The sequence below is a fragment of the Pteropus medius genome, unplaced genomic scaffold, assembly GCF_902729225.1.
Source record: "Pteropus medius unplaced genomic scaffold, Ma_sr-lr_union100, whole genome shotgun sequence".
Taxonomy (NCBI): domain Eukaryota; kingdom Metazoa; phylum Chordata; class Mammalia; order Chiroptera; family Pteropodidae; genus Pteropus; species Pteropus medius.
Genome location: NW_024344378.1, coordinates 2,808,524 through 2,830,005, shown reverse-complemented (window position 1 = coordinate 2,830,005; position 21,482 = coordinate 2,808,524). Strand labels below are relative to the sequence as shown.

The window sequence follows — 21,482 nt, the reverse complement described above, 5'->3', positions numbered from 1 at the left end:
GAACAAAAGAAGATAGGACAGGTGGGAGACGGAACCAAGATGATGGAAGGACAGGTAGGACCATGAGGAAGGTGGGAATGGAAGAAGATAGGACAAGTGGGAGGTCAGACCATAAAGAAAGTTAGACTGGGAAATAAGCAGGACCGAGAAGGTAGGAACAGGAAGAAGGTAGGTTGCCTTAAGCCCGGGGATTGTGGGCGAGAGAAACTTGGAGAGGTAAGTTGGTGCCACATTATCCTGACCATTGCAGGTCATGTCGAGGTTTCAGGGTTTATCCTTTGTTTTTTGGAAGTGCGTTGTTAAAGCTTATGAACAGGAGCAGTCATACCCAAGTTACATGGTGAAAAGGTTATTCTGGTAGCTGTGATATAATGGATTGGCAAGGTGGGAGCTGAGGTGGGCAAAAAATGTTAAGAGGCTTTTGTCTCTTAGACTTGGTCTTAAGGGGTGAACGCGGAGAAGGAGAGAAAGATACAGTTTTAAAGATAACAGAGGTTTTGGTAATAGCTCGGTCATGAGGGCTAAGGGATGACTTCACAGCTTCTGGCATGAGACGCTGGAGCGGCGATGGTCCATAAATGGGATGAGGAAGGTTAGAAGAGGAGCAGGTTTGCTGGAGAAAGTCCACGTGCTGTTGAGCTGGATTCCGATGCTGAGATGGGAGGGGAGAGAGCGAGGGCTCCAGGGTTCCACAGCTCTGTAGCGAGGCGTGCCATCTCCTGCAGGTGGTCAAGCGTCAACAACTGTCCATTCGGTGCCAAGCGGTAACTTTTCTCAGCTCTGTTGTTCTGGGTTTGGGCTCCAGGTGTCAGTACGAACCAGACTGCAGAGACAGGTGTGGCCTCACCCCCTTTATGGATGCGATTCAGTGTGGGCACATCGACATAGCCAGGCTGCTCCTCGAGAAACATAAGGTACAGCAGTGGTTTGGTTTTATCCGTTTGGTTCTTCCTATGAGTTTTAGGTCATAGGATAAACAGAAACCATAGTTATTCGGATCCCAGGTTCAAATCCCAGCACTGCCGCGCCCCCTGTGGACGCCTTGATCTCTTTAAGCATCAGTGTTCCCATGTGTAATATGGAGACGAATTAAAATTCTTCAGAGTCACTCTAAGAACTAAATAATATAGTGTACATAAAGCAGTTAGCAAAGTAAGTGTTCAATAAACAGCTGTTTTCTAGTAATAATAAACTCTTCTCACTGAGTGCACTGTTTGTTTGCTTAGAGAGTCATTGAGGAATCTGGCAAAAGCTATATAGCATCTGCCCAGAAAAAAGTACACAGACAACAACGTTTAGCCAAGATGCCAGACGTCCACAGACCCCGGTTCCTCTGCTTCTTAGTTTTGTTCCTGTGTCCCCAATCTACTAGGCTTGCGTTTCCGCCGAGGACTCCCTGGGGGCCCAGGCTGTGCACAGGGCAGCAGTCACCGGGCAGGACGAAGCCATCCAGTTCTTGGTGTCCGACCTTGGCATTGATGTAGACGTGAGGGCAACGTCAACCCACCTCACAGCACTTCATTATGCAGCTAAGGTTTGTTTCCTTTCACAAGGGTGTCCCTGCTTCGTTAGGCTTGCCGTACCCCACAGATGGGTAGCTCCATAGTCCTGTTTCTTCAGCTCCATCTCCGGAAGAAATTGCCTGTGACACGCTCCTGAAATGTCATGGCTCTGAAGTCCTGTGTTCTTTTAAATAGAAACCTGCCTTTATTTGTCATTAGGTAAAAACTGAGAACACCACTCATTCCACGTGATGCTTGGGCTTTATGTTTCCTCTCACCGTTTTTTGTCTTTAAGAATAGTGTCATGAGAAGCCATAAAAATCCATTGCTCTCTATCCTTAATGGTGGGTTTCATAAGGTAAGGAAGCAAGGGAACTGCACTTACTGGGCTCTCCAGGGTGTAAAATGTTCAAGACATGCAGAAAGTTTTCACCAGAAGAGCCACCGCTTGCATCCTCCCGTTTTAAATGCCAGGAGTATTTTCCGTATTACCTTTAACACGATTAGCTACCTGCCTTTATTTGTTCTTCTAGCAACAAGAATAAATATTTTCTGGTGAACTACACTCCCCTGCCTGCATTCCTCTGTGAGGAAGTGGAGGGACAGATGGCGGTGGGCTGGGAGCATGGTCTGCAGTCACGGGGCGTGAGAAGCTGGTGGGTCCAGCCATGGGAAGAGGGAACCTACAGCCTTGATTTTAATCTCAGTACACCCTGGGACTAACTGGCTGGACAGGAAGTGTGTAAATTGCCTCGTGAGTGTCACGGCCAGCTGTGACAGGACTCCCAAGGGAGGTCGCTGTCTATTCTGGTCTATCTGCCCTAAAAGATTTGGCAAAGCCTGTGTTTGCCTGGGAACATTTGGGATTGTGTGTTCTGTATAGGTCACAACGCACCCCTCACACTGAAGGGAACCCCAGTGTGTTAGTGCATGCTTCGGCCTGCAGAGTGGGTCGTCTGTGCCCTGATAACTGTTACCCAGACTTGTCTTTACAGGTTGGTATTGGACTTTGAGAGCGATGTGACGAGTTTTCCCTTAGATGGGGAAACTCAGTTTTAGCAGTTGAGTGCTTTAGAAAAAGGACCTAATATATGCGGTGGAGTTTGTGTTTAAAGGCCCTTGTCACGGTGCTAACGAGTTTATTTCAACCCTCAGGAAGGACACGTGAGCACAGTTCAGACGCTCGTTTCCTTGGGCGCCAACCTCAACGCTGAGGATGACAGAAAGCGATCAGGTACGACGTGTTTGTATGTGTGCCTTGGAAGTTACTTATAAAGGAACGTAAGCAATACACAGACTTTTAAAAACATTGGTGTTGATGCCGAGTAGCTCAGCAACTTTACTTTCCAATAACATCTTTTGTTTACAAAGCTGTAACAGTACTGCTGTTACCATGGCGATGATGATGCCTGCTCACCACTACTGCTGTTATGATTGTTTTTACTGTTTTAAACCATAACAGTACATGTGACATAAAAGCATTTTGTATCTTTGTCCATGATGCCGCCGGCTATCCAGGTGTCATGTAGATTCTTCATAGGTCATCTCTCTTTGAAGTGTATTTAAAAACTATAATCACTACAGTTTTCTAAATTTGGGGCCGAGAAGGATATTTTGAGAGCTAATTCTTTAGATTTGGACCTCAGAGTAACCTTCGGGGATGTTCTTTGTGTCAGCGGACATCTCACCAGGGTTTCAGTGGGCGCTTCGTAATGCTTCAGACCCACAGATGACTGACCCTCCCCCGGGGCCACGGGCACGGTCACTGCTTCCAGGGTCCCTTCAGGGCTGACTTCTAGTCAGAGTGGGAAGATTTGTCAGCCATTTTTCTTTTTGTCACATCCTTCTTGTTCGTGGTGAGATTATTACTTACACAGGGAATTCACAAAGCTGAAAATGTTTTCATACCATGTGGAGTCTCCCATTTTTCCTTAACTTTCTTTGCTGTTTTAGACAAATCTTTTAAGTCCTCGCCAGTTGGTCTTGTTATTCTTAAACCATTTCCAACTCAATCAGGTCAAAAGAAAAAATGTTTTGATCCAGTGCAGGCAGAGTCACGTAGATGGACTATGGGAATATCAAATCCGTGTAGCCGGAAGAATCGGTATTTTCATTAGGAGCAGCCTGCTTGCCAGGCCAATGTCACTTTGGTGCCGTGCACTAAGTTCGTGTGACCTCTGTCTCTGCTCAGCCCTGCACCTGGCCTGCGCGGGTCAGCACGCGGCTTGTGTCGAGTTTCTCCTGCGGTCTGGGCTGAGGGACGCCCCAGACGTGACGGGCACCTCGGCTCAGCAGCTCATACACAGCACAGACGTCCTTCAGTGCTTTGGCCACAACGTGACGGCATTTCCCAGCAAAGGCGACGAAACGCTGCTAAATCATCACCAGGTTCAGTGACATCGGTGAGTGGCCCGTGTTCTCAGCCTCCCTCTCTCCACTCCAGCTGGGGACTCCCGGAGCAGGTGGACGCTGGCCACACCGAGGGCTTGACACACTTGGAGTCTCTCCTTAGGCTGCATTTCACTTTTCGTTCCCTTCAAGGGGACTTAGATGAAGTTTGGGAAGTCAGTGTCTGGGCTCCTCAGAGAAGCACTCAACGCGCACGAATGTAACGTGATTACGTACATTTGTATACGTATTTGTGTATGGATGAAACATTTTATAGTAGGTATTGTGGTGAGGCAGTGATAATGTTAAAAATATAAAAAATTGCTGTTGGCTCAAGCCGTAAGTCCTGATGGGCCTGTTTTCGTCACAGCGGCTTAATTTGGGTTTCCAGCCAGGAAGGAAGTGCTTTTGATCTACTTACACAGACATGTGCAAGGAATTAATGAAAACATTCTGCATTCTAAGCAGTAGTACTGCTGGTTAAGTTATGTTTTGATCTGGAGGTGATTTTTTTTATTAAGCAAGTACTTTATTGGCTCCTTTCGGGTAATAAATATACCTAAAAAGCTCATCCAAGATATTTTCAAAACTTTTCTATTACCTCACTTGAAAAATAGGGTTGTCCTTCAAACCCACAGGTCATATTTCCTGTCATGTGCCATCTGCCACCAAAGCCTGTGATTGTGAAGCAGTGAATGCTCGCTATTGTAACTTGAAAGAAATTTGTAGCAATTTAAACAAATTGAAAATAGGACAAGTCTTCAGGCATTTGGATTCTTTCCCTTCATTTACTTTTTCAGTCATTTTCTCTGAATTGCAAAGGATAATTAGTCCAGATCAGTCTGTTAAAAGGCTGCACGCACCCATCACAGGCCAGACCCAGCCCCCTTGTTCAGTGTGATCCAGTAAGAGCTAGTCGCACACCCACCTGTTCTCAGCAGTGTGCTGGGCTGGGCGAATAGCAAGAAAGTCCAGATTCTTCTCCATTATTCCCGGGTGGTGCTGGCTGAGTCCTATCTCTGACAGCCAAATAAAGCCTCTGGTGGAAACACAACTTGATTATGTGCTCTTGTCTTGTGATCTCTAAGTCACACTGTGTGCATCCATGTTGATCCAGGCTTCAGAATATCTGTGTCGCTGCCCTTTGGGTCTGAAGCTGTGCACAGCCACATGTGCAAGTGGGACAGAAGCACAGTCTGGCGCTGGCCACCTCGTCCCTTTACACGCGTGTGAAGCAACTTTTTGTTTGCAGTGACTGCGCACGAGACCCATTCACATCTGCAGCTTGGCCTCTGCCTTACCAGCTCTCAGGAGCCTACCAGCCAGCAGTGACGGAATATCAGGTTACAGGTTCGTTCCCAGGCATTCTAGAGATGGCAGCGATGATGATAATGTCAATTGTGGCAAAGGTGGTAGTGGCAACATAGTAACAATCCGTCACTGTAACGAGGTATTAAGAATGCTAATGACAATAGTGATGATCGCTACTATTTCCTACTTCTAAGTATAGGTACTCTCACTTCCTTTGGGTCTCTCCTTAAAAGTCACCTTCTCGGCGAGGCGCTCCCAGGCCACCTGATCTGAACTTTATTTCCAACTTCAGCATGTCTGTCTCCCTTGTTTCTTTTTTCTCCGCGTTTACCGCTATCAGCTGTACTGTACATTCAGTTATTTGTTTCTCGTCGTCTCCCCCACGAGAATGTCAGCCCCTTGGGCAGGGCTTTGTCTCGTCTGCTTACTGTATCCGCAGGCCCAGTAAGGTTTAGAAATTCTTACATGTGGTAACAACTCACGTTGCTCGAACTCCTGCTGCATGGTGGGTCCTGTGCCGAGCGCCCTGCCCAGGTGGTCGCAGTTCGTCCCTTGGCTCTTGCCCGATGCGGCTCTCCTGGCTCCGTCTCCAGCGTCTGTCTCACCCACACTTCCGTCACGGGCCGCTCTCGCTCCCCAGCCCCCAGGTGCTGCTCAGCCCGCTGCAGTCCAGCTCTGCCAGACCAAGTAATGCAGTCTGCGTCCTCACGTTACTGGTCCTCTTGGTCCAGTTATCAGTCACTCCCGCTCGTTCTGGAAGCTCGTCCTTGTCACCTCTGATGACACGCTCCGGGATGTTCGTTCTGACTTCCTTTCTGGCTCCGCCGTGAGCGCCTCTTGCAGGGCCTGTCCCGTAAGGGCTGGTGTGCCCGCTTCTGTCTCCCCTCACTGCTGTCTTTATTCTGCGTGTGCTCCCAGAGCAGCTCCCCGCTCCCCTCGGCTCACCTGCACCCGAGCCTTGGTGACACTCCAGTCTCCAACCTTTATTTTCTGCTGCCTGTTATACTTTTTTTAGGGATGTTCCGAGGCTATTCCACATTCAATTTATTCAAAACCTAGGTCTCCTCATAACCTGCTTCCATATGTGCCTGTGTTCACTGCCTAACTTGATGACACCACGATTTACCTGGTCACCCATGTTGGGAACCAGGAGTCCGACTTGTCCGGCAGGAAGCCCTGCTCAGTTCGTTTTGCTACAGCCCAGCTGGCTCCGGGTTCAAGCCCGCAGACGCTCGTCCAGACACTGCTGCAGCCTTCCAACTCTTGCCGCTCCCTGGGCTCACGCTCCTCACAGGCACCCCACAGCTGTCAGCTCCCACTCATGAGGCCAAGGGCACTGGGCAGCCCACCGCATCTCCCCACCAGAGAGCACCCCGACACGCGCACCAGGGTTCCAGTGCCTGACCCGTGAGCCACTTCCATGGGGCTTTCGGTGGGTCCTGGGCCACAGTGACTTCCTGATACTGACCAGGCAGGCAGAGGTCCTGGGAAGAGACACAAATTGCTAAGAATTGTAAACATTTGAAAATACCTAGGACCCAACATGTGTTAATTAAAATAAATTACGTGAGAAAGTATTTACACGATTAAAATAGAAAAGGGATTTCAAAATGGGAAAGAAAATCAGAAACTCAGACCAAAAAAAAAGGAGAGAGAGAACTACACAGGAAGGGGGCTGAGGTAGTGTGGGGAGGGGCACAAAGCTCAGCTTCACCTTGACGTTACTGGAACCCACCAGCAGGGGGCAGCCCAGAGAAATGTCCCTTTTTATTTTCCCAGAGTTTTTTAAGGCTCCTTTAAAATACAGAACAGTTAAAAGAAAAAACAAAAATAACCTATAATTCCACTACCCAGAAGTAACACTTTTTTTCCGCTAGTCATTCTAAATGTGTATAGTTGAGATGGTGCCACATGCGCGGCTTTTCTGTAACTCATATTGCAAGCATATCCTAATGCTCTTCCAAACTGAACTTCCGTTTTAATCGCTCTTTAGTACTCCACCGTATTATTGTGGGTGTTTGTGAGTTTATGTTGCTTTTGCCATTTTGTTGAGATAAGACATAGGCAGGATGGTCAATGGCACTGTGTCCATTTGGACTGAAAGCAGTGGATCTGGTCGCCGGGGGACCAGGCTCAGCCAGGGCTGGGAGGCGGTGGCCTGAGCAGGCGTGTGCTCTTTGGAAGCGTCAGGTAACAAAGAAAAAGGTCTAAAAAGGCAGCTGGACGAGATAGGTTTTTGTAGAGCCAGTGAGGCCGTAGTATTTGCCGACACAGAGGAGGACCTCATGCGGGGGAGAGCGGGGGCTCTGAGCTCCGGGAGCCGAAGGGACTTTGGGAGAGGAAGAGAGGACGGAGATGAGAGAGCTTCCGGGGGAGCCCACCTCGCATCTTGGTTAACATCAGTGTTTGGAGGCTGCGGGGCTGGCAGAACGTGTTGCGTTTCCTACAGTGACAAATAATGACATCGTACATACTTGATAGTTGGCTTCTCACCTTCTTAGAAAGAGCAGTGGGATCTTTATTGAGAAAAAACGAGGTAGGAATGGGGCTGGCCCCTGGCCACAGCTGTGGCAATGGTTGCTTGGTGTGTGTGGTGAAGGCGTATCGTACAGCATTTACATCAGGGGTCCCCAACCCCGGGGCCACAGACCGGTACCATCAGTTGCCTGTCAGGAACCAGGCCGCACAGCAGGAGGTGAGCAGCGGGCGAGCGGGCGCAGCTTCATCTGTATGTGCAGCCGCTCTCCAGCGCCAGCATCACCGCCTCGGCTCAGTCTCAGATCTCCAGGCGTTAGATTCTCATAGGAGCACCGGTCTCTGGTGCCACAGAGGCTGGGGACCACTGACGTACAGCATCCCTGAGAAAGATAATACACCATGTGGTACAGATAGGCCAAGGCATTCCTGAGAAAAGCTCCAGGGAACAGTTAACCTGTCAGCCACCCGGATTCTGCCCCGTGCCTTGTCTGGCCTGGCACGTCGGCCTCTGCGTGAATGCGGGGGTTTCGGTCAGCCTCCAGATCACCCCATTCCTTCCAGGTTTGCAGAGGCTCAGCGCGCACTCACGGGGAGGCACACTGGGGGCCTGTGGAGCAGCAGAGACCACAGAGCCTGCTGATTTCACCCCCGAGCAGGGGCTCCGTGCTCAGCATGGCAGCAGGTGGCAGACCGGTTCCCGGGCGGGCTGAGCCAGCGTGTTTGCCAGCAGCGGCGCGGGTCCTCGTCAGACTCACGAGCTAGCAGAACCCAGCTCACATCTGGACATCTCGCCCAGGGGAGCCTGGGAAACGCGGTTTATAACTACTGCCTCTGCGGTGCGGACAGTCACACTAAAAGGCTGGAGTGGGTCTGGGGTGCCACACGCACACACACGCCCACCACTGATATCGCCGGAGAACCTCCAAAATCCACCGCGTGTGGCAGTGCTGACCCCTCTGCACCTTCACGGGTGCTGGGAGCTGTCACAGTTTCTACCAGATGCAATAGCTCTTTGTTTTGGTCTGTGTTTCTTCAATTATGAGTCAGATTCAGGATCTTTAGATTTGTTTGTTGGCCATTTTTATTGCTTTTTCCTATTTTTATCCGTGTTGATTGGCTGTTACCTAGTAGCAAACTGTCCCAATACTCGATGGCCTAAAAGTTCTTTTTATGTTGATTAGTTCTACATAAAACTCAGATGGTAACGATGAAATTGTCGGTATACATGCGTAAGTGAAAACAACAAATAACCTATACAGCTCCTATGTAAAAAGCCTGTTGAGTATGTGCAGACATACTGGGGTGCTAGTCACTGGGGTGCTTGGATGGGGAGACCGGCAGCGTGGGTGGGTGGGGCAGTTCTGATCACAGTCTGCGATCAGTTTGAAGCAGCTCTCAGGTCTAGCGCTTTCACCTGAGCCAGATGCAGTATTCATGGGCTTTATTTTCCTTCATTTTGCTTGAAAATTCACAGTCAACTAAGGTTCAGACGAACGTAAGAAACCCAGGAACAGTGCCAGCTTGCAGAGGACTCTGGCCTGGGGAACGGCCGTCTGGATCTCTCGTGTCCTTCCCACACTTGGCCAACTCTGTTTGATCATTTGACATTAGACTGAAACAGAAGCCACTGAGTAAGAGGTTTGCAAGAAAGGAAAGACATAACCCCAAAAGCAAGGGAAAATGGGTTATCTGGACCATTCGTGTAGTACCAGGTTTTCCTAAAACCCCCACCTCCCTGACCTTGTGCACGTGTGCACACGTGCACACACAGGCGTACACATTCACGGGACAGGGATCAATAAAAATATTTTCTCATGTAATTTTCCCTTCTCAGAGCTTTCATAGTACTCTATTCACACCTCCCCTGTTGCCTATTAGCATATAATTTAGCTCCTTTAGCTAAGACCCGAAATAACAGTGGCATAAACACAAGCTTATTTCTCTCCCATGCAGGAGCCTGGGCGAAACCAGCCCGGGGTGAGTTAGGTCAGTGAGCCAGGCTCCTTCCGGTGGTTCTGCCGTGCTGAGCATCCTGTGGGGTCCAGGATGGCACACCAGCCTGTGCGGGGACAAGGGTGAAGGGGAGGTCACACTCATTTTTAAAGAAGGCCTGTATATCATTTCTCCATTGATGTACCATTGGCCACAGCTTAACCACGTGATCTTAGAAGAGAATTTAAGTTGGGGGCACAGAGGGTCCCTGTCATGTGCCCTTAGCAGAGACACACACGTATTCTAGTGGGCAGAGAGCAGCTGGCTCAAGACCTTTGAATCCGTAAGGGACACAAGGCCATCTGTGGCAATAGAGCTGGGTGTGGGTCCTCCTGCCCCTGCTCACCAGTCTTGTGACCTTGTGTTCGTCACTCAAACTCCTTGCCCTCAGGGTCAGTAAAAGGAGTAACAGTGGCTTGCCGCCTTCTTATTGTGAGGATGAGGTGGGCCGGTGCCCGTGACGCCTGCCACACGGGGAGCACCGTGAGCGTTAGCTGTTGGTGTCATAACTGGCACCAGCAGAGTTCCTTGTCCAAGGCGAATGAAAGCCATCACCGCTGGGAGCAGATAGTATGACAGGGAGGACCGACACCGTGTCATTGTGGAGGCGCCACTGGTATTTCGTGTGCCCAGTTTTCTTTCTCCTTCCTTCCCTGGGGACACCCCCCGCCCCCAGCCCTTGGTGCCTCCATTTTGTTTATCAGGAAACTTGGTCTCAGTCTTTATCCATGCTAAATATTAGTGAATGAAAAAAATTCAAGCTTCACCAGTCCCTGAGTTGTGTGCATTTTAACAGGAATCAAATTATTAAACCAAATGAATGAAGATCTCGAACACGTGCATCCTTAAAAACATAAAGAAATTTTAAAGAAGGTGTTGTATCTGGGCCTCCCCCATTCCTTCACAACGGAGACGTTTTCTGTCCCTTTCGTGACTGTGTCTTGTTAATTTTATTTCCTTTTGGCATCTCAAATAGGTCCACTTTCCTCCAGGTCCCCTGCGCCGGTGTCCTCTTGTTCTGGGTCAGGGGAGGCCAGGCGGAAGCGGATCACAGCTTCCCTGCCTCTGAGAGTCATGTAGTGTCACACCCCACGTCCCTTTTGTCAGGGCGGGGACTCCCCAGGTTTACGGGGAAGGCAGTAGGCCCTGCCTCTTCGCGGAGAGGGGCACCGGTGTGGGACAGCAGATGGGACATGGGGAGACTTTTCAAACCTAGCCTCCGCCTCTTGAGCCTCAGTGACTGTAACGGCCTCCAGCTGGTCTTGCTGCTTCTGCTTTTGTCCTTTCCTTCCTGTGGTTCTCACACAGCAGCCCGCGAGAGCTGGCGACATCAGGTCGTGTCCTGGCTCCTAGCCGTCCAAGACGCCTGCCCACAAGCCCGCGCAGCCCCGTCCCTTGTGCGTCACACTTCACGACTCCAGATCACACTTCACATCACAGACCTTTCGGTTCCTCAGACAGACCAGATTGCCTTCTACCTCAGTGTCTTCCCAGAAATGTTTCCTCTTACTTTGCCACATGTTTACTTCTGGTCGCCCAGGTCCCTGAATGTCACCCCCCAGAGAAGCCTTCGCCGACCCCACTACAGGCAGGCCCCTCCTGGTAAATTGTCTCGTGGCTTCACCGCTCCTTCCTGGAGCCGGCTGTTCACACTGCGATGATGCCTGTCTTTCCCGCACAGCCGAAACCCAGGAGTGAGCGGCTGTGTCCATTCGTGCTGGGCGTCGTGTGGCCCTCTGTGCATGGGCGGTGGGGACGAGGAGCGCCAGGCGTCTGTCTCTGCCCTCCAGGGTCTGGTCGAAGAGAACAGCAGGACTTGTCACGTAACTGTGACGGGCCCGGTGGGTGAGGGCTGTGACAGCCACGTGGCACGGGCTGCAGGAGATAGCTCCGTGGGAGACATGGCCTTCGGGCTGGGACTTGAAGGGCGGATATAATTTGACTGGTGGGGACAGCAGGAGCTTGTGAGCAGGTTGCCAGGCAGATAGGGCTCCTGGGCCCAGCCCCAGCAGACAGTCTCAGACTCCGCAGGGCTTCGACGGAAATAACGTCAACCGGGTGTTTCATCATCGAAAAAGGATATTTGGCAAAAATAAGGGGTTGCAGCCCAGTGCGTGCAGATATGGCAGCCACGCGCACGCTCTGGCGTGCGTGCCAGGGTAGCGGGGGTGCAGAAGGAGAGGGGCAGTCAAGGGAGGGGCGTCGGTGCCGTAGAGCCTCGTCGTAGACTGAGTTCTCCCCACAGGGGTCCCATGCATTAGATTTGCCCCGTTACGCAGAGGGCGAGAACTTCCACGAGCCCCAGCTCCTCCCGTAGACCCTCCCGACCCATTATGTCTGCTTAAAGTTCCAGTTCTTATCAAGGGTGTCCAAGAATTCAGCTTCATTCTAACACTTGTCTAGCAAGAGATGGCGTCAGGCTCCACAGGGTACGGGTTCAGTCCCACTGCTGCAGGAAGCGACAACTGACGGAGGAAACTGGACGCTAAGACAACTCCTAGAGGAAGAATTAGTGCTGGCAAGAGTGTGGGGCGTTCAGCAGGCCGAAGGCACGAGCTCCCCTTGGTTAGATTTATCTCAGTTTATATACCTCTGCAGTGCCGACGCACGGGGTGCCTGATGCCTTTGTCTGAGTTTTCGCGAGTGCCTCATGACTCAAGATGGGGGGAGCTTCGGGTGGGGGGCCACCAGCGGGGACGAGTTTCCAGACCACTGGTCTTACAGGTCGTTTGTCTTGCGACTCTGGCGTTGTCAGCACGGTTACAGGATTCTTGGACAGAGGGACATTGAGGCTATAAGCAGGAAGCAGCACTTATTGATGCTGGCACCTTCTCAGCAGATTCCTGTCCGAAGGCTGAGCCCCGATGGTAACATAACAGGCAGTTTGACACAGTCTCGTACTTCCTACACAGCTTCAGAGATAAGGAAGGACATTAGTTTATTGGCAAACCACGAATCAACAGATGGGAGCTGGAGAGCCCTTGAGGTGGGGGAGGGAGCTATGGGGAAACATGTGAGCTAGAGAGTCCTGGGAGGGGCAGTCAGGAGTGGACTTTAACCGCTGAGTTGGTCATTTCTGCAGACCCTTTGCCCTGCACCCTTTCAGATGCCTCCTCTCCTCCCTCACCACAAGACCGCCCCCCGATACACACGCACACGCACGCACAGACGCCAGCCTCAGCCCAGGCTCCGACCTCCTCCTGCTCAGCATGCCAGTGGCCAGTCCAGGTTGTCACTGTGCTTCTGACGGGTGTAGGTCAGTTTCCCACAACCCCCTCCTCGAGGTCAGTTAACTTATGGGAATGGCACGGGACGTGCTTACTCCAGAGAAGGCTTTGTTGTTGATCTGAAATTCAGACTCACTTGGGCCTGCCCCAGAGTTCGGTTGGCGAGGTCTGGCAGCCCTGACTCGGATGCTAACTCAGAGTGGCGTGCCTCTCCTGGGCAGCTGTCCGCTAAGTGGTGCCGCCCCCTGGAGAGTCCTTGGTTTCCGGTCTCACAGGTTGGGAATGCAAGGCATGGGAAGGGTGGCTCTTTACTGGGCAGGCCTGCACCCGGCCCCCCTCAACCCTTACTGGCCTTGGCACCATGTGTGACTACCTTGCAGTAGTGACCCCAGAGGGCTAGGAAACGTCTGTCTGTGTCCCCTGAGCTCGCTGTCTTCCGTCGAGAGTGGGTGGGCAGAATGAGCTCTAAGTCACGATTCATGAGACTTTGGACCAAGTTACTTGCAGAAGGCCACCATTCCCACCCCGCACTGTTGTCAGGGCGGTGCCTGGCACGTAGAAGGTGCCTGTGACCTGTCGCATCTCCATGCCTTTCTTAGATCTTTAAATCTAAGAAACCATCCTTAGAGTGTCTCAGAGAGCAGCTGGCGTTCTGCCTCGTCAGTAAACAAGGTGTGACGGTCACCAGATGTTACTCGTTTCCCCACGAAAGGGTTAGCTGCATTTGTTACTGTTTTCAAATAGTTGGGAGACTTTTTTCTTTCTTTTAAAAATCAGAATTGTGTCTAGACTGGAACTTCAGTTTCCCACTGCACGTACCCACGTGTCTTCTGGTGAAATAAAGCCTGAGAGGTTTTCTGACCGTTTCTTACTGGCCTTGGCACCATGTGTGACTTCTCTGCCCAGAGGCCAAACAGCCTCTCCATGGGGCTTACTCATTTTTTCCAGCACATATGACACCCACCCCCTCTCCAATAGTAATGAAACACTTTCACTATTCATATGTCAGTGTGGACCAAAAATAGGTTGCTGTGACAACAGGCAATTAACCAGCTCGACCACACTTTCCCCCTGCTTTTCTGTTTGGTACTTATTTGGTTTCGAGCTGGGTTTCATTTGCCACGTCCAGGAACCAGCTAAGGGGCTGAACTGCCTGTGACTCGACAGCAGACCTGGGACCCTATAACTGGGGGTCTCCCGTGGTCAGCACTGCATTGTTGGGATAATGCATCTTGACCATATTTTTCCAAGGGACAAGGGACAGGGGGTCAGAGAAGCTACTCACTGTGACATGAGCTTCTCAGACATCTCAGCTTCGTGACCAGTTGCAGCAGCCTTGGCTAGTTTATTATGGTGGCCTTTCTCATCTGCTGGTGTCCAAAAATGGAACAGGCTGAAATAAAAATTTCTCCCCAATCTTAGGGATAAACAGTAATCTCTCCTTTTCTCTTGACCCAAAGATGAGGTGCTGCATTTTACAGGCGAGTCATGTCCTTCAGAGGAGCCCTCAGAACATCTGGAACCAGTTCTTCTTCACAAGTTACTCTCAGTGAGAAGCAAGATACCACTCTCTAGGCTGGATCTTCCAACAGGGCAGATGGCCACACAGACCAGCCCCCTGGCACACTGGTCAGTATATGCATTCAGGGCTATAGACGAAATGCCTGGTTTTACAGGAAGGCTCGAAAAATACCTTTGACAAAAATGAGATGGGGTTTAAGATTTAGCCTGTCTAGTCAGAGCACATGTTTGCAGGGTCTTCTGGGAGAATGAGCCATGATGGCATCCGGTCAGCTCTGCCAAGCCGGCTCCCACACCTCGATGCCGAGGGGTGCCGGGCGCAGTGGGGGACTCGGGGTTGACTCTGGCCACGCTGGCCCTGGACTGGAGTCAGCGAGTTGGAAAATGATGGTCCTGTTTTCAGCCCCCCTTAAATGTCCGCGTAGCTCCCATTTATTTCAGTGTTTGCTGTTAGAAGTGCTGTGGCTCTTCTGGAAGCTTGGCGATGGTTCTGAGACCAGAAACGTGCCGGCGGAGCTAGCTCGTAGGCCTCAGTCAGCCCAGAGTCCCGGCTTCCCAGAACCTCCGACGGGATGCTGTCGGGCAAGGGCACCACACACGGCTGCTGCCGCGGAGGTCTCATTTCTGCTGTGCGGGGACAGTGTGTCTGTGGGGAGGGATCGATCCCCCAGTAACCGGTTCATCAGCAGGGCCCAGTTATTGGACATTGGAGCTTGAGCCCCACCCCGGCACCCCCGGCCGTCTGCCTTGGAGTCTCCCCGTCTGTGCACCGGCTCCAGTAGCACCTGCTTTACGTGGCTCAGCAGACCGTCACCCGGTTACAGCGGCTCAGCAGACCGTCACCCGATACCTGCCCGCTGGTGCCTGGCCATATCGAACCTCAAAGGACCGGTTTGATTTTGTGTGAGAGGAACTTGCAGGAATCGGACAAGGGGACCCCAAATAGGCAGGTGGTGTCAGTGAGGAGGAGAAGCTAGGAGTGCCGGAGTGTTTATTACAAGAAGGCCTGGGGGGAGCCAGGCCCCGAGGACAGCGGGCGCTCGGCCCTGCCTCTCCTCCACCCGGCCACTGGTCACCCTGCCGCCCCGCGTTCCCCCAGAGGAGAGGGTTCTCTCCAATGCTCCGTCACACAGCAGCGGCTTCGCGCCTGCCAGCGGCGCGCCCCAGTGATGCCGTGCAGGCCGCTGTGGTCGCATGGGGACACGCAGCCCGTGATAGCAGGCCCTCGTCCTGGCCTCTAAGTCACAGTGACACACAAGCCCAGCCAAGACTAGTCAGACCCTGAACCAAGACCCACCTCAGCCGGGAGAAGCGCCTTGTGGAAACAAGGAGCGGGAACTCGGGGTGCCTGCCCGCAAAACCTGTGAGCAGGGAGGCCGCCTTCCTCCGGCTGACTACCCTGTAGCCACGAACTGGCACACAGGTTCACAGCATCGTGCAGCCACGCCCTCTCTGGTCCCAGGACGTGACCGCCACCCACAGAGATCCCCGCTGGTGACATGGTGCCTTCCTGCTGGGCTTCTTTCCATGGCCAGCGTCTGGGTGTGGTTTTGAAGGTGTGTCCCCCGCCCATAACCCTGCCCCACTCCCCATCCATCTTGCCCAGCTACATCTGGTTGGAAGACCAACACTCATTCTCCGAGTGGTTCCCCTCCCCCACGGTTGCCGTTCCCCAGATTCTCTTTGTGTCCCCTCTAGTGTCAGAGCTGACGTCCTCAGGGCAAATTTCCGCTCGGGAATGCCACTCGTGTTTGGCCCGGGGAGGGAAATCGTTGTATCAGCAATCCCGTTTCAGTGCGAGAGCCTTCGTGAGCTGGTCTTCCCTAGAGCACCCCACTCCGCACCTCGCACACCCCGTCACCAGCCAGCGGGCCTTCCTCCCCTCCAGCCTGCTGCCAGCTGCCCCAGACCCGCCGCCACGGTGGACTCTCCGGTCTGAACGCGGACCTCATCGCTGACTCATCACTCATCCTGTGTGGCTTTGTGTTGTTTAACCCTCCACGGGTGGTGTCTAGTCCCTAACTAGGTAGGTGCCTGGCCAAAATCGAACCTCAAAGGAGGAGTGTGATTTTACGTGAGAAGACTGTGTAAGGGACGACAGGAAGTTTGTACATTATTTGGCCCAGTCTCTTCATTCTCAGAGATGAAGGAAAAGCCAAGGCCCAGAGTGAGTAGGTGGCTTGGCTCGGAGCATATGGTTCATGCTCTGATTTACAAGGGTGGGGCCAGGGCTCCTGACATCCAGGTCAGTAGTTTCCTAGGTCTGCCTTAAGTCACCACCAGCTGGGGGCTTGAAACAGCAGAAGTGTGTTCTTTCACGGTTCTGGGGCTTAGAAGTCTGAAGTCACCATGTGGCCGGCCACACTCCCTCTAAAGGCTCCAGGGGAGGCTCCTTCCTGCCCCTTCCAGCCTCCCAGGCCCCAGGCCTGCCTTGCCGTGGAGCAGCATAGTGCCCCTCTTCACGTGGCTTTCCTCCCTGTGCTTCTGAATGTCACATCCCACTCTGCCTTTCTCTTACAAGGACACAGGCCATTGGATTTAGGGCCCGCACTAATCCAGGATGATTTCATCTCCAGATCCTTAACTTAGTTACACTTGCAAAGACCCTTTTGGCAAACAAGGCTACTTACATGCACGTGTCCCAGTGGTTAGGGCGTGAGGCTCTTCGGGGCCACCACTTGCTCGCTGCGTGCTCCCTGGGTGAAACCCCCAGTCCTCCTGTGGGTGCAGGCTTTGCCAAAAAGGTGCAGGTTACTCTCTTATTTGGGGGTTTACACCACGTGTCTCCAAAGCCTCTTCCACCTTCTGTGTTTTAATATATGCTAGAACCTTAGAAAAATAGCATAGCTGGACCACAGAATGCTACACGGCTGTTAAAAGATCAGTTAGCACTGTATGCGCAGAAATGAGACAGCACGTAAAGTGAGTGAAGAGCACCTGCTGCTGTCCCCTGTATACTCTTGTCTTTAGACTTATTTTTAAAGCAAATTAATAAAAATATATATAATGTGGGCTTTTGATGGGTGAAACCTGCAATGTAGGTTTTCCAACAGCGTAGAAACATTCGGCTCTAAAGTCATGTGTCCACGTCACAGGATTTCCGTCCTGCCAAGCAGGCTAAGCCACAGTCAGGGTTATTTGGAGCATTCCATGAGGGGCGGGGAAGGTTCTAGAGCACACGGAGCACCCAGGTGCTTCCCGCAGCAGTGCCAGGTGACCGCGCGTGCAGCTGCAGCTGTGCGCCCAGATGCCAGTCTTCGGAGCGGCTCTCCCAAGAGGCACTTGGTGAGCTGAATGAAGGGTTGCAGCTCCGCTGGGCACGCCCTCAAATCCAGTCCCGGTCACTTACGCGCCACATCTGGGGGACTTTTTGGCACCGGGGTGGGCAGAACCCCTGGAGAGCTAACAGCCCCGACAAACCCATTGGACAGCAGCACGCAGACAGGCAGAGGCAGGGTCGGTCTCGGCACATCCCAGAGGGCGGAAACGCCTCGTCTGTCACGTGTCCAGACAGCACACAGGCGGATCCTGCCTTCTGTCAGAGGTTTGGGAAGGTGTCCGAGGCGCCCCGGGAGGAGACGCCTAAGAAAGGGGAGAAGGAAGGCAAGGAGACCGGGGACAAGAAGGGACGAGGAGCGAGACCAGAGGCTGTGTGTCCCCAGTCGGGCACACCGACGGCCTGCCGACCTGGCTCCTAAACCTGTTATTTTTTTAAAGTGAAAATGCTCTTTTGCTTTCTTAAAATGCGATTTTGTCCCAAAGCATTTTTTTAAACTTCCGGTTGCTTTTCTTTAGTAGACTGTATTTTTTTAGAGCGGTTTCCGGTTCACTGCAGAATTGAGCAGGAGGCACAGAGTTCCCACGCGCCTCCCTGCCCCTGCTGTCAGCATCCGCTCCCCAATCCCGTTTGTGTGGATGTGGTGAGTTTTCCCTCGGTGCCCGTGAGCCGGAACCAGGGCCTGTCCGCGGCCCGCCGCCTGCCTCTCTCTCGTTGGTAGAGGGGGCAGCGGCAGGAGGGGTCCAGGAACCCACTACTCCTTGTGGGCGCCTTTGGCCAGTTAGTTCCGTTCCCACCCCAGCCCACTGCCTGGCCTTCCAGGTACCGGTACCCCCGGTCTTTCCGGTCCCCCGGCTTGAATGTGTTTCCTACCTAATGCCCCACACCTCCCTGCAGGCCCTGAGGGTTCCGTGTTCTCTGGCCTGTCAAGTCGGTTAGATGTGACCACCTGCTTTCTGTCAAAATTCTGTCACCTTTCAACGGTCGATCTTTTGAACTCATGGGATTATATCCTTTTTTATTCCTTTAATGCCATTTTAACAGACCTTGAGGAGGGAATCAAGTTAAAGGCATGTGTTCAACCTGCAAAATGTCTTCTCAAGTCTTTTATTATTATTTTCCCACTCTCTTCTCCCCACATGCACCCACTCTACTGAGCGCCATCACAGTTCAGTTCCGCTCAGGTTTTTAAGCATGAGTATATTTTGAACAAGGTATAAATGCACACGTTTAAAATTTTTACAATAATGGCATTGCACTAGAAACCTCATTCTATTTTTCATTTTCTCAGCAACGTTTTCAGCTTCCTTCACTTTGCTACATTGTAGTTTAGTTTGCTGCCTGGAGGTCACCCCAGCTCTTTGCTACCACGGATTAGAATTTGATGGACATTTTAGTACATTCTATACACAGGAAATTAATTTTCAGTATGTACCCAGGAACAGAGAGCTGGGACAAAAGACATACACACGTCAGATTTATTAAATATTACCAGATTTCTTTCAAAAACGGCCACGGCAGTGACAACTACTCAGAGCCCTTGACGCATTTACTGTGACTCTCCCAAAGGAGGGTGGAACAGGCAGCAGCTCTCAACCTAACATGGCCGTGGAACTCTGCCTGAAAAGCACCTTGGACCTTCAGCGTCTCACAGTACACTGGGGACACTGGCGAAGATCACGCGGGACAGGAGGAGCGGCAGCTATTTGGGGCGATGGGGTGAGATTAGCAGCTGCAAAAACAGCTCGTTTTTAATCTAACAGAGTCATTCCATATAACCTTCACTGCATAGTGAATCCTTATTTGCTTGGCCAGCCCGATAACTTATTATTCTGTTATCTGAGAAAAGTCGAGATGTTCTTCCTAATACTTTGTTATTTTTTTTTTCTGGTAGGAGTCAATTTTTGTAATTTTTTTCCAAGGCCGTGGGCAACTGAGATTCAGTGTCAAATTGTGATTCTTCACAAACTGCCGCATGAATGCCAAGACCAGCGCTCAGTTCGGATAGGCAGGGAACCCCACGGCGGCATAAAATATAGCGATTACCGAAGGTAAAATGAAAATGACAAAATGGGCTAATCCAAAGTAGGACTCCACTACCGTAACCTTTAAATTAATCTGGAATTAAAGTGTGACTTCTGAGTGTACACAGGACCCAATCTGCTTAGCTCACCAGTGCCCAGCCCAGTACCTGGCACAGAGGAGACACAATAAACAACAGTTGAAGAAATAAATGAAAAAAAAATCTGATGCTTTTGTTTTAAAAGCTTGATCCTGATAGTAGAAGATTTGAAATTAAAAATTTAAAGGCATGCAGACATCATAAGTACATCTCTGAGAAAAACTTCCCTCTAAACCACCTACAAATATAGTACATAGAGTCCGGCTGGAACACCTCACTTCTGCAGTTAAGGAAATGTGGCTTCTGGAGTGTCCACCCCTCCCACCAGTGCGGACTTCTGGCAGCCCTGTTTCTGTCACATGACCCAACACCTTGGCTATAGTTAATTGGATCAAGTTGGACTCAGCCCAGGCTGGGCCGAGCAGATTCTCCCTTCTGGTAATTTGATGCTGAGTTATGAAACCCTGGTCGGTCTGGTCCAGTGGCTCCCTCTGTGATGAATTTTGCCCCTCCCCCACCAGGGACATTGGCAGTGTCTGGAGACGTTTTGATTGTCACAGCTGGGGCGGGAAAGAGGTTGGGTGTTACTGGCATCGAGTAGGTGGAGGCCCGGGGTGCTGCTAAACATCCTGCAATGTACAGGCCCGCCCCACCACAAAGAATGATCCGCCTAAGTGTCAGTAGTGCGAGCGTCTGAACAGACCCTGCGACTCAGTTGACTGGAGCTGTCACCCGTCATCTACCCGCCACATCCGAGGGAGGCAGGCAGAGTCAGCCTGTAGAGAGTAACGGGGTGTTGCACACAGAGGAGCTGAGCTCTCTCGTTCCTTGTACCAGTTCCTCCCAGAGGCCCGCCTGCCTACGGTTTTGCCCCTGTATCCTAATATGTCACCCTTTTATACATAAGATAGCCTGGCATGGCTTGGTCACAGAGTGACTTAAATTAATACAAGAGACATTCAAGTGAATGATTTTAAAGTGACCTAAGAAACGTTAAGGCTCGTTTGGCTGGGATCATTCTAGTCTCTTAGGATGGAACAAATAAATAAAAGTCCATTGTCATTACTTTTCTGTGACGGCCATGGTGTTTTCCCATAGCTTCTCTACAATTAGGTGCTAGAGTGAGCCGAAGCCTTTTGAAGGGCAGAGGGGTCTAGAGCATGTCTGCACTGTGCTTCGTGTCTTCTGGGAATCAGGGCGCCTGGCTCACGGGCTCTGCCACCACACCGAGCCCCGCCCAAGTCACCAGCTCCTCACATGACAGACAAAGCTACTAATCATACTTGCTAATGATTTCCGTTTTGCATATTATTTTGTATTTCCATGTACAGCATCAGTCTTAGTACTGATTTCATTTTTCTATTCTTTTAAAATTCAGTAAAAGTTGGGATCTAGGGTGACCCACTGAAATGCTCTTTGATACCGTTTCAACCTGGAAGTTACATTTTTCTTTATCTGAGTCTTGGGGATATGGTGAATTCATTCCTTTTTTCACAAGTATGGTTTCTTAACCATTTAGGAGTCCTCGACCCCTCTGGGAGTCTGGTGGTGTGTCCTCTCTGGAAAAATGAGCAGGTGCACTCTATTTTCATACAGATCTGCGGGTTCCTGGACCATTCAGAGACATCATAGTTACCTGTGGGTTATGAACCCTGCATTAAGTA

At 51.3% G+C, this 21,482-nt stretch overlaps 1 protein-coding gene across 11 annotated transcripts in view; it reads left to right on the top strand.

Annotated features, from left to right (window-relative positions):
- ANKRD16 (ankyrin repeat domain 16) overlaps positions 1 to 20,883 on the top strand; it is a 27,591-nt gene extending 6,708 nt beyond the window's left edge. Inside the window, exons 4-11 of one of the 11 annotated variants that reach the window (XR_005654600.1) lie at positions 806 to 914; positions 1,373 to 1,534; positions 2,658 to 2,736; positions 3,694 to 3,904; positions 5,143 to 5,240; positions 19,266 to 19,415; positions 19,591 to 19,747; positions 19,849 to 20,883. Coding sequence is in view for 7 of the 11 variants with exons in the window: in XM_039871014.1 (XP_039726948.1) it covers positions 806 to 914; positions 1,373 to 1,534; positions 2,658 to 2,736; positions 3,694 to 3,899 (556 nt within the window). In the remaining 4 variants the exon portion in view is untranslated. The other 10 variants (XR_005654601.1, XR_005654602.1, XR_005654599.1 and 7 more) reach the window with 10 other exon arrangements.
- Positions 20,884 to 21,482: the final 599 nt, after the last annotated feature.